The sequence below is a fragment of the Carya illinoinensis genome, chromosome 4 (genome assembly GCF_018687715.1).
Source record: "Carya illinoinensis cultivar Pawnee chromosome 4, C.illinoinensisPawnee_v1, whole genome shotgun sequence".
NCBI classification, from domain to species: domain Eukaryota; kingdom Viridiplantae; phylum Streptophyta; class Magnoliopsida; order Fagales; family Juglandaceae; genus Carya; species Carya illinoinensis.
The window spans coordinates 29,771,562-29,785,009 of NC_056755.1; the positions used below are offsets into that span (position 1 = coordinate 29,771,562).

General features: G+C 39.6%; 1 protein-coding gene across 1 annotated transcript; it reads left to right on the forward strand.

Annotated features, from left to right (window-relative positions):
- The first annotated feature begins 9,424 nt into the window (after positions 1-9,424).
- Positions 9,425-11,756, forward strand: LOC122308058 (pollen receptor-like kinase 3). The gene is made up of 2 exons (XM_043121216.1): positions 9,425-10,814; positions 11,040-11,756. The coding sequence occupies exons 1-2, from the start codon at positions 9,533-9,535 to the stop codon at positions 11,606-11,608; spliced, it is 1,851 nt and encodes a 616-aa protein (XP_042977150.1). The 5' UTR covers positions 9,425-9,532; the 3' UTR covers positions 11,609-11,756.
- The last annotated feature ends 1,692 nt before the right edge of the window (positions 11,757-13,448 follow it).

The window sequence follows — 13,448 nt, forward strand, 5'->3', positions numbered from 1 at the left end:
GACTCTTTTTCTAATATTCAGCAGCTTTGGATCCTTCCTTTGAAGAGTCTTCAATTCTTCAAAATCAGTTACCCGAATATCAAGAACTGAAGATAAAATCTCTTCTTGCTGCGAACTCTCAATAAGGAGCCTTCTCATCCCACAAAGCAACCACTGGTGCCGTCGTCAACCTGTTCTTTAATTCTTGGAAGCTTCTCTCACACTTATCTGACCAAACAAATTCTGTATTCTTCCAAGTCAGAGATGTGAGAGGTCCGAATAGGCTAGCAAATCCCTCCACAAATCTTCGGTAATAACCAGCAAGCCCCAAGAAACTCCAGATCTCACGCACTATAGTCGGACGCGGCCATGACAAAATGGCTTCCACCTTACTAGGATCAACAGCCACTCCGTCTCGGGAAATCACATGCCCAAGAAATCTGACTTCCTCCAACCAGAACTCACACTTGCTAAGCTTGGCATATAGTTGGTGTTCTCTCAATTTCCCAAGTACCAGACGAAGATGATACACATGTTCTTCAACATCTCGGGAATAAATCAAAATATCGTCAATAAACACTACCACAGAGGAATCCAGATAAGGTCGAAATACTCGATTCATCAAATCCATGAAAGCGGCAGGGGCATTAGCTAACCCAAACGGCATCACCTTAAATTCATAATGCCTGTACCTCGACCTGAAAGCAGTTTTAGGCACATCCTTGTCTGTGATCCTCAGCTGGTAGTATCCCGACTTCAAATCAATCTTCGAGAACACGGCTGCTCCTTGAAGCTGATCAAATAAATCGTCGATCCGCGGGAGAGGATATTTATTTTTGATGGTCACCTTGTTTAATTCCCGATAATCTATGCACATGTGGAGGGTTCCATCTTTCTTTTTAACGAACAACACTGGCGCACCCCATGGCGAAGTACTAGGCTGAATAAATCCCTTATCTACCAGCTCTTGCAACTAAGTCTTCAGCTCTTTTAATTCAGCCGGTGCCATGCGATAAGGAGCTTTATGTACAGGAGCCGCTCCAGGTTCCAAGTCTATAACAAACTTCATTTCCCGAACAGGGGGTAGTCTGGGCAAGTCATCCACAAACACATCGAGAAATTCTTCCACAACTGGAATGTCTACCAAAGACTTCTCCTCGGACGGCGTGGACACCATCTGAACTAAGAATGCATCCGCTCCCCATGCAATCTCTCTTCTTGTTTGAATTGTCGATATAATTACCGGTTTTTCTTTTAACTTACTCCCTGCAAATTCCAGAAAATCACCATTTGGAAGCTGAAAGGTAATTACCCGACTTCTGCAATTAATACTCGCAAAATATTAGTATAGCCAATCCATCCCGAGAATGATATCAAAACCCAACAGCTTAAACACAACCAAATCAGCATCCAAGAACCTTCCATCAAAATTTAACGGGCATCCCAACGCAACCTTGGAGCACCATACCATTTCACCATCGGGTAAAGCCACCACCAATGACTTTGTCAAAGGTTCCGTGACCAAATTACACATCCGCGCAAACGTGGAAGATACAAATGACTGTGAAGCACCGAAATCAAACAAAGTGCAAGCATAAATCTCATACAAACGGACTCTCCCTGTAATTACTCCAGCATCATGGGTCACTGGCGCCTCATCATCCACATCTCCGGGTGTGACAACATAAACCCGGGCTTGCACTGCTTGCCTTGGATTTGTTCTTCCACCGCGTCTACCTCCACGGCTTCCTTGAGCTGTTCTTGGACATTCTCGGGCAAAGTGACCCTGCTGGCCACAATTATAACAACGAGCCCTACCAGAAGGGCACTCACCCACATGGGCTCTATTACAAACTCCGCAAACAGGCACACATCCTCCCATGCGAACACCTGAGGATGCTTGCGGTCAAGTTCCGGTCTGCTGAACAAATTTCTGAGGCGAACCCGAGCTGCTTCCTTCACCAGAAAAACTCCGCCTTTTATGACCCGGAGGGGAGCCCATACTCAGATTATTTTCTCGCTCCACAAGGGTGGTCACATCCACTACTTCCTGAAAAGTGGATATCCGATGGCTGACCACCATACGGCGTATATCAGGGCGTAGTCCCTCCTGAAAACGATCAGCTCGCATGTCCTCTGTGGTGATAAGGTGGGGAGCAAATCGCCCAAGTTCTATAAACCTTCGGGCATACTGTTCCACTGTCATGCCTCCTTGAACGAAATTTGAGAACTCTCTTGCCTTTTGCTTCCTTACCGATGCGGGAAAGAAGCGGTCATTAAATTCTTTTTTGAAGCGTTGCCAGGTTACAGCGGCGAATGAACCCAACTCTGCTTCTAGCATCACCCTCTTAGTATCCCACCAATCAAAAGCGGTGCCTTGCAACAGATAGCTGGCGTAGAGTACCTGTTGCGTCTCGGTGCAACCACACACCTCAAAAGTTCTTTCCAGATCCTTGATCCACTTTCCAGCTTGAAGCGGGTCCTCTTCTCCAGTGAAGTATGGGGTCCTATGCGCCAGAAAACGCTCATAGGTGCATCCGGCTTGCACCATGCTGCTAGATCCTCCCGGGTAAAGCCAAGGCCCCTCCCTGATATGGCCAAGGACCTCCTGGTTGCGGCCAAAGTCCTTCTTGTTGCGGACAAGGCCCTCCTTGTGATGGCCAGGGACCCCCTTGTTGTGGCCAAGGTCCCCCTGGTTGTGGCCAAGGCCCCCCTGGTTGTGGCCAAGGCCCTGTCTGTTGTGGCCTAAAATTTTGCTGCATAAACTCTGTCATCTGCTGTATGGCTTGGGCTATGGAGTCATCTCTTGATGTATTGTCCCGTGACTCCTGAGTAGATTTCTTTGGCCTCCCCATTTTCCTGCCACCACAACCTTTGACCCCCTTTCAGAAAACAAAAACAAATAAAACCAACAACAAACAAAAATAGAACCAAAGACCAACACCACATCACACAAAACAAAAGAAACCAATTTGCAAAAACATAACTAAATAAATAAAAACAAACAAACAAGTTCAAACAAATAAAACAAATAAAACAATTTAAATAACTTTACTTAACATAAATTTTAAAACACAACTTTAAAAGCATTCTGGTACTACCTACGGGACATGTGGTTTTACCCAGAGCCAAACCGCTCTGATACCACCTGTGACGCCCCCAAATCCCCACGCACGAACATGGGAAAATCGAGATGTCCGGATGATGACATCACGGGTCATCATCCTATCGACGTGTGCCAAGTGTGTGAAAAAGTGACGAATGTGCACGAGAAATACGCAGCGAAAAGCAAGTCAATAACTAAGTACCAGAATTTTTCTTGTTTAATACAAAGCTATTCAAAACATACATAAATAAATATTACAAGACCCAAATATAATTTTAAACTAAATACAAAACATGACATCAGCACCCCGGCGGAGCCGCATCCTCGGGTTCAGCCTCCTCCTCCTCATCCTCGATCTCTGCACCAAAATCTACGGTACCAAAAATGGTGTCGCAGGTAAGTAAACTCCAAACACCACTAGATAAAAACATATAAAACTCAAACAATATGCATGAAATAAAACCCAATGCATATGCGCCATAAAATATGATTTTTTTTCACGCACGCCAAAAACCCATTTGGCCCACAAAAACATATCCTTAAAACCAAGCCTCGCCATTATCCCAGATAATGGCCCAAACCACCATTTTCCTAGAAAATGGATCAAAAGCCTCGAAAACCAACATCGCCATTTTCCTAGAAAATGGCCCACATCCGAAAACCATAAAAACAATCCGGTTATGCATGCACCATGATCTCCCCTAGGGCTCACCCGCACACCCTGGCTCTATGCCACACCGTAGGTAACGACTACGCATGTGACACCTAAACGAGCGATGCCCAGACTCGCACCCCGCGCGTACCTGGCCAGGCCATCCTCTAGTCCCCGCCACTCTAGGGACCACGGAGTCGACACGACAACGTTACCGTATCGTGCGATTCGGTCGTCGCAGGGGATGTCACTCAGTTTTATCCACTCCCGAGTGACCAGAGGAGATCCACCGAGATAATAACCCATCCCAGCTTGGGCTCGTGTAACACACGCACCCAAAAACCATTTACGCCAATAAAACGAGATTTTCTCAAATAAATAAAATGCACATATACCCAAAATGCAACTCACGCCTCATGGTTCAAATAAAATCAAGCAATCACAAACAACCAAAACCAAGCACTCCATCCTCAATTCATCCGACCCCCGAACTCCTCGGACTCAGTCCAGAATCAGCCAACCAACAACAATAATTTATTGAAAGAGAAAAATATATTTAAATCTAAAAGTAGGGTTTGAAAAATACTTACAGCGCTATACGGTATTTTTAGAAAGCTGGCGGCGTTGCAAACAGCGGAAGGAAAGTAACGTAACAGTGAAAATTCACTGTGGCTGTGGGTTGTAAAATACCCACTTTTTGAACGAGGACAAACCAAGGCTCGGGATTGATAGGGAATGACCTTGAGATATTTATGAAGCTAAGGGAAATGAGTTTTGGTTGTGGGTGGTGGTGGAAATGGCGGTCGAAGGCCAAAAAGGGGCTGAACAGAGTTGAGCTCGTGGGAGCTGCTCCGGCAACGGATCGAGGCTGGAAATGGGTGGTTTAGGTCAGCAAGAGGTAGGGGAAGAAGCTGTGAAGAGATGGTGGCCGGAGGTGGCGCGACGGAGCCGAAAACGGTGAAAAACCATATGGCTTGGAGGAGCTCGTGGCGGCTAACGGTGGCTCGGATGGAGGTGAAACTTGGTGGGGATGTTCACCGGTGAGAGGGGAAGAAAACTAGGTGGGTGGTGTAGGCCACGCCACCGGCGAGCAGCGGTTCTGGGCTGCGAAAGCAACCGGCGACAGGGGCAAAAACAGATCAGGTGCAGCGACTTCCGGCGGCTCTTGAAGGCTAACGGCTGGTCCGATGGCTCTAAAAATTGGTGGAGATGATCTCTGGTGGAAGGGGAAGAGAATGGTGGTGACGGTGCACTAAAAGGTTCCCGGACGGCGGAGAACTGGGCTGACAAACAGGCGGCAACGGAAGGAAAAAAAAAAAGGGGCTGCTGCGTACACGGGAGAGGAGGAAGAAAAAGAAGGAAACAGAAAGAAAAAGAAAGAAAAGAAAAGGGAAAAGAAAAAGAGAAAAAAAATGAAATGAGGTCCAATCCTCACTCTGGAAACCAAAAACAGATCCGCCGAAAACGATATTAAAAACCATAAAACGACTAAAATAAATTAAACACCACCTCAAATAAATTAAAAACCAATTAAAACACATTAATTTAAAATAAATAAACTAATATATTAATTAAATTAAAAACAACCCTTCAGTGAAAATACACGTAAAAGCGGGTCATCACAAAAACTAACCATCATAAGAATAATAATGCTATATACAGTCTTAAGATGTGTAAGCTTTGCATATTCTCTTTAAAAAAGTGAAGCCTACTATTAAAAAATTAATTTTTATGTAAGTCTCATATTTATGTATTTTTTAAAAAAGAATATACAAGACTTGCATAATTAAGATGATAACTATCATTTATCTAAATTTATTAGAGCTCACATCACGCATATATATTTCTTTATATTTAACCATCCACCTATAGGTTAACATAATTGTAATGTTCCAATGAAAGGCCCAAACTATATGACTCAAAAGGACTAGTCAATGATACCATTGGAGCCCTATTGGAACCGTATAAAGAGTATGAACTTCTACTTCCCAGATTCCTATACACCCCCTACTCTTATCCTTATTATAAGGGGTATTACAATCTCCCCCCTTAAATTTACAAAGTCCTTGTTGGACCTATCCGTGATAGGCGGCACAGCTTAAATCCCACATTTCTGGTTGGGATAGACTCTTATACCATTTGTAATGTCCCAATGGAAGATCCAAACCATATGACCTATACTCCAGAATGACTAGTCAATAATATAATTGGAGCTCCATTAGAATCTTATAAAGAGCTAGAATTTTTTCTTCTCAAATAATGTGAAATTTTATATACTACCTATCATTATTCTTATCATATGGGGTATCTAGGGTTGTTCATTCAGGCCGGATTTTTATACAACTCGGTTCATAACCTGGATAACCGGGTTCTAGTTCTGGGTTTCGCCGTGGATCAAATCTGGGCCAAAATTCGCATTATAAAACCTGGACCAATCTAGTCCAGGTACGATTATGAAACTCGGGTTCTGGGTTTAAAACCCGGTACCCGGGTTATATATATGAAAAAAAGGCCTTCGGTCCCTCTTCAAGCCATATCTCTATCTCGCCCATTTCAAACCCTAGCTCTCATCTCTCTCTCTCTCTCTCTCTCACTCTCTCTCTCAAACCCAGACTGCAAACCTCTCTTTGCTCTGACCTCTCTCTCTCCTACCTGAAACCAGTCTGGAAACAACCCATGCAGCATGCTTGAGATAGCCATTTTGTGTAAGGTATTTCATATCAGCATGTAATTTTTTTTTTTTAATGGGTTTTAGCCTTGGTTGCAGGTATACTACCCTGTCTGGGCTCACCGTTTCTCTTGCTCGAGATGTTCATTTCGTGAAAGGTAGTTGAAAACTGCATGTATACTTTTGTTTATGGGTTTTTGAGGGTCAGATCTATGCTAGCATCTGTTCAATATCAGATCTCCAACAGTTTTTTAGGGTTTTTTTTTTCTTTTTATTACTTTGTTGATTTGGGTCTATTTTGTTTTCATTTCTTTGTGTTTTATGTCTAGATCTAGGGTTCCTTCATTTTTGGTTTTGATCTTTGGAGTCTGTTGGGCCTTTCATTTCTGAGAGTGTATTGTTAGTAGTGGGTATTTTTAAAAGAAAATTTCTATTATTTGCGTTACCCTTATGTTTTTTGTTTATCTGTTTGGTTACTGGGAAAATGAGGGGAAAGAAAATTTGTGCTTGGTTTGTAACTTTTTTTAAGCACAAAGTATGTTTTTCTTTAAAAAAAAAAAAAAAAAAAAAACCATGATAAGCCCAATTGAGCTATACGCAATAACTAAATTCTTTCAAATGCTCTAGTTTTCTTAGCTGACTCTGTTTCCTAAGTTTTTATTGAACTTACGCGTGTATAACAACGATAAATGTTGAGAAAGGGCAAATTAAATGGTATTGTAAATCCACTTTATATCATGCATGGCTATCACTCTCCTACTTAATTGTGGGTCTCAAATTTGAGGACATATTTTTTCAAGAAGAAAGGAGATTATTTTAAAACATTTTTTTTATACCAAAACCTTAAAAGTAAAAAAGCACCTCAAGCAATGTATTAATTACACCTTTTCTATTCTTGCAAATAATTTACAAGTGTTGCCTAATTATGCTTATATTTCCTTACACAAATATGCATGTGTATGTATTAGTCTCCTTAAGCCATTACATTCCCTTAATATGAATTTTAAGAAGTATGTCTCTAGAGTACCCCGTAATAGTTGGCAATTTAATTGGTGGCTTTATCTTGAGATGCTATGGTTCTTGATCCATGTTACAGAAATATATATGATTATAGATCATGCTTTTATTTATTTTGTGGCTTCACTTTTGACTTCTTCAAAGGACTGGTTAGAAGAAAACTTGACTCAAGAAGCACCTTCAAATGGAAGCAACTATAGTCCTCAAACATGTGCATATTTGATCAGGTCCTTTGTCCTATTTTTGTCTCCTTCTTGGCGCACCTATTTTTTTCAAAGAAACCTTAGCTATACTTAAATTTAATTAGGTAAGATTTCCTAAATTACAACTATTGTACAATTCTTTGAACAGTTGTTTACCAAAATAAAAATATATCAAGTGATATATTTGACATCTAGTACAGGTGGAATCATAGTTGCTGCAGAGAATTATTCATTTGTAGGACTTCTTGTTTCTCTCTTGATAGCTATGAGCTAAGTTCTATGAATAATTTGTCTTATGATTAGTTGGGTACTGTAGCACTATTAGGTTGTACTGATGTTTCAAGATGCACTCAGATATATGTTCAATTTGGATGTGTCGATTGATTAATGAACACCATTATGAATTATGACCTACATGTCATAAATAGTAGTTGTGAGAGCTTTTACTGGTGTTGAAGCCATGACATGAACCAGTTTTTTTTATCATTATCAAGTGTCTAAGCATGGAGGATGGAGATTTCTTCATCCTATGGGCCAGGGATGAAAATTCCATTGTTGTAAGCTGACAATGATTTTGTCGTGTCTTGGAAACTAGTGGTGTCCCAACACACAACAGTATGTCTTGTGGATGTGGGTTGTTTAATGTTTTCTGGTTTGTGTCAGTGAGTGTGTTAAATGTGTAATTTGGTGGGAGAAGAGAAAGTAACTCTCCCACCTCCCATTCCCTTTCCTTTCCCTATAGAAACATGATACTTTTGTTGAGCTTTTCTAAGTATTCAAAATTTTTGTTTTTTGCAGGCTCTCTTTTAATAGATTACTTGAAGTTGCTACTTAGTGTGAGATTAGTTGAAGGTTTGATATAACATGATAGAAGACCACGCTAACGATTTTGTAATTCATATTTTGTATTTTGTAATGTAATGTGTAAATAACAAAATAATGTAATATTTAGTTGGCTTGCATGCATTTTAGTTTTTAGTTTTTATATATTTTTATTATTATGGAAAATGTTAGCATTATGTTTTTTAGTGATTTAGAAAAGTTTTTCACATAATATAGGTTTTTATAAAAAAAATTTGATTTTCAATAATTTTTTAATTTTTAAAATAAATATAGCACAATTATGCTTTGCAATATTTTTGTATAAATATGGGTTTTTATTAATATTAGATTAGATGTTTGAAGAAAAATACTAGGCTTTTATTTTTAAAAAAATATGCTTCAAAAATTGACTTCTATAAGAGGGAGGAGGGGGTGGAAAAAAATAAAATAAAAATTCGGGTACAACCTGGTACCCGGATTATTTTGAAATCCAGATTCACTTGGGTTTCCGTCTGAGTCTAAAATCGGATATATCCGGACTAAAATTTGGATCGGGGGTTTCCGGTCTGAAATCCGAGTGAAAAGTCCTAAGATATCACAATAAGGCTTGCAGTAGTTATCATCAAAAACTGCCATCCAAATCAAAGGTCAGTCTAATTGAGTAGATACACAAAATTCCATGATACTGTTTATAATTCATATCGTTTTACTGCTGAAGTGAGAGTTTAATGTTGCACTTCAATATATAACGCGAAATGCCTCGAATGAATCTGACTTGGTCAACATAAGTTGCGCACACCTCTCTCTCCCGCCCCCAACCCCCCACTCTCTCTCGACCCCACAGGCCACATGCCTCTTCTCATTTGTCTGTTATCCAAATTTTCGAATGCCCTATTCTTAGACTCACGTAAATCTGGCACTTCCATCACTAATTCTCTCTCAAAGAAACATACACCCCACGACCCCAACATGAGACCCTCCTGCCAAACCCAAAAAAGCAAACAAAATAAAGGCTTAGAGAACCACAAAATCTCTCCGAACAGCGGCTCATTCCTCTCCGGAGTTGTCCCATTACCGGCTCAGCAATGGCCGCTGTTCGGTTTCTCCTCTTTTTCATCTTCTGCTTCCTTCCCCTCTCTCTTTCAGTTTCGGAAATAGAGGCTCTCCTCAAACTCAAGCAATCATTCACCCATGGAGACGCGCTAAGATCATGGGTTCCGAACTCCTCTCCATGCTCGGGCAAGTGGGAGGGAGTCATTTGCTTTGATGGAATAATCACCGGCCTCCATCTCACCGGCTTAGGTCTCGGAGGAAACATAGACGTTGACGCTGTAGTTGAACTTCACGGTCTTCGAACTATCAGCTTTGTGAACAACTCCTTTTCAGGTCCAATTCCAGACTTTCACAGGCTTGGCGCTTTGAAATCTCTCTTATTAACAGGCAATCAATTCTCTGGTAATATTCCTAAAGACTACTTTTCCCATATTACTTCATTGAAGAAAGTCTGGCTTTCCTATAATCGCTTAAATGGAACGATACCTGATTCAGTAACAGAACTATCCCACCTCATAGAACTCCACCTTGAGAAGAATGAGTTCACAGGTCGTATACCACCTATTAATATATCCTCGTTGAAACAACTTGATATGTCAAACAACATGCTGGAAGGTGAAATCCCTAAGAGCTTGTCGATCTTTGCCGCGGATACGTTTGCAGGAAACGAAGGACTTTGTGGGAAGCCATTGGACAAGGTTTGCACAGAGAAAGAAAACGGAACGTTGACGACAAATGAAAACAAGCACAGCAACACTACCATGCTAGTGCTTCTGTTCCTTGGCACTATAGTATTTCTCTTCATCTTCTTTGCGTTTGGTACTTACGCAAAGGATAGAAAGGGCAAAGACTTTGATGTCTTAGGTAGCGAAGTAACGTCGAATGCTGAAATGGTTGAGATGCGCATGCCAAGTTCTAATCGCAGTGGGGCAAGGGATTACTCGAGCCGTAAAGGTGATACGAAGAAAGGTTCATCTCATGGAAATAATGGAATGACTGATCTTATAATGCTGAATGTTGACAATGGTACATTTGGGTTGCCTGATTTGATGAAGGCATCTGCAGAAGTGCTCGGCAATGGTGGTTTGGGTTCCGCGTATAAGGCCGTAATGGCCAACGGGCTGTCAGTGGTCGTGAAGAGAATGAGAGAGGTGAATATGTTGCAAAGAGAAGGGTTTGATGCTGAAATGAAACGATTTGGAAGACTAAGGCATCAGAATATCTTAACTCCTCTAGCTTATCATTTTCGAAGAGAGGAGAAGCTGTTGGTGTCCGAATTCATTCCTAAGGGCAGCTTGCTATATATCTTACACGGTATGAGCTACAACTACCAATATCTTCTATTTAATATTCTATGGAAGTTTTAGTTTATCCTTATTTTTCAAGGTGCGAGTATGATACCAAAAAGGGGGGAAGATTTGAATAAGAAGCTGCTTCCTTTATATAAGCCAAAGTTGCCAAACTTTATATTGTGTTAAACCTTGAGGTTTATATATCCATTCCATTTGAATTTCTAATGCTTAATTATATATCCTTTAGGTGATCGCGGAACAAGTCACGCCGACCTCAATTGGCCAACGCGTTTGAAGATTATCCAGGGCATTGCTCGTGGAATGGGCTTCCTCCACACGGTGTTTCCTTCGTATGACTTGCCCCATGGGAATCTCAAGTCTAGCAATGTTTTTCTACGAGATGATTATGAGCCACTTCTAAATGACTATGGTTTTAATTCACTAACCGCTACGCCCATCGCCGCCCAAGCATTGTTTGCCTATAAATCCCCTGATTACATACAATTCCAAAGAGTCTCTACAAAGTCTGATGTCTATTGCCTTGGAATAATCATTCTTGAAATTCTTACAGGGAAGTTCCCCTCTCATTATGTTAGCAATGGAAAGGGTGGTGCTGATGTTGTGCAATGGGTTTTGATGGCAATGTCTGAAAAAAGAGTGCATGAAGTGCTAGATCCGGAGATAGTGAGCAATACAAGTTCAGTCAACCATATGGTGCAACTCCTCAATATTGGGGTTACTTGCATTGAAACTAATCCAAAACAACGAATCGATATGGGGGAAGCCATTAGGAGGATAGAAGAGATACAAACGTAATGTATGCCAGATTGCTGGTGCTGCTAGTTCAATCAATACAGGGCCTAGATCCGTAGGTAAGTGGTAGAAAAGATTGTGATCATCAGCATATAATTTCAATCCCATGCTTCAACATTCGTGATTATCAATATATATCTTGTGATGAGCATATATATTCCCTCAAAATCGAGAAAGCTGCTTCGAAAGACCAGTTAACGTAATGGACATGGACCATTATATATATCTGCCATTTGAACTTCATTGTACTAGTATTGCTGTTCATGATTTTGCATGGAGGTTCATAACAGGAATGCATGTACACTCAAATTTTAAACTAGTTTAGGAAAATGAAACAGAATTTGGGAGTGCTCATGATATGCTGAGACCTTTTGTCATGTTTTTGCCTTTTGAAGAGAGCACGATGTCAACTCCTATACTGTAATCTTATGAGCACGTCGACCTATTTTACGTGTGATTCATTCTTTTATGAAAATCCATGATTTTTTATAAAGAGTTGTACTATATATTACTAATTTCTCATCCCACTTCATCACACTATTCTGATATTGCATTGTCCAGCAAACAATAGATCAATTATGGTTTTTTTTTTTTTTTCCCTTACGAAAACATTTTATAAGGATGGATTGATAAATTTTTTAAAACTTAACCTATTTAAATTGATAGATGTAAAGTTCTAGTGTTGGTTTTTATTTTATTTTATTTTAAAAAAAATATTGGATGCTATATATGTCCCCTTATAAAAATTTCATCCTCAAACTTTTCAATTTCATAATTTCAAAAGAAAATATCATAGAAAACGTTCAGTTCTGTTGCTAATTTTGCCGATAAAGCCACTTATTTAATTACACAGTTAAGATGAGATGAAATGTTTTGTTGAAAGTTAATAACATATTGTTATAATATAATATTTTAATATTAGTTTTGTTTTTAAATTTAAAAAAGTTGAATTGTTTATTATATTTTGTGTAAAAATTTAAAAAAATTATAATAATTATATGAGATGAGATAAGATAAGATACTTTTCTTTTTAAGCCAACCGCTTTCACTGGGATCACTTTCAAGAACACCCGGCAGGCTCCTGTTTGCAACTATATATAGCCACTAGTACTTGGATCGCACTTTGGGGTTCATTGAAGGGGAGTCAAGTATGAAATTCAACCAAATCATGGCTAACAAAAAAAATAAAATAAAGTCCATGGGTTTTTCATCTTCATCGGTTTAATTTGCTCCAAAAACTTATAAATCTTTTGATCAATAAAAATCTTTTATTAGATTATTTGATGGAAATCTGCATCGCATGCCATATTGTGTTGGCAGGTGGCTTAAAGATTACATAAAATAAAAAGAGATAAAAATATAAAAAAAGAAATTAAAACTAAAACAAACTTATCCATCCCAAGTGGAGCCTTAGTTCTACATCCCTGTTAATTATCACAACTAGGGTTGCCCCTGGCTATGTTACCTAGGTTGCCCAACCCTAGTACAGATGCTTGGGGGATTGGCCCAGACCATGCCGCTTTGCTACCCAACCATCAGTATATAGCGACGATCATGAAGGAGAGAAATATGATGAACTATAAATATTATAATTTAACAACATTAATGTGATAAAAGTAATCAATTACAATCATAGCTTTCAGAAATGAGAGAATAAAAGAAATGTTACAAAAGTATTCTATAGTAATCATAAGTACTATTAAGTAATAATAAACAATCCCAAAAGACGGAAAATATATGTAATCAGTAGTTAATTAATGGTCATAACTATCAATATTGAAACAATTACATGATCAAATTTGGCAAACAATCAACAATAGTTGCAACCTTAAGTAAAAATAAT

Excerpts from the sequence above, each read along its gene's own strand:
- LOC122308058 (XM_043121216.1), top strand. The coding sequence starts at position 9,533 with ATGGCCGCTGTTCGGTTTCTCCTCTTTTTCATCTTCTGCTTCCTTCCC. Across the intron at positions 10,815-11,039 it reads CTTGCTATATATCTTACACG|GTGATCGCGGAACAAGTCAC; the intron begins GTATGAGCTACA and ends TATATCCTTTAG.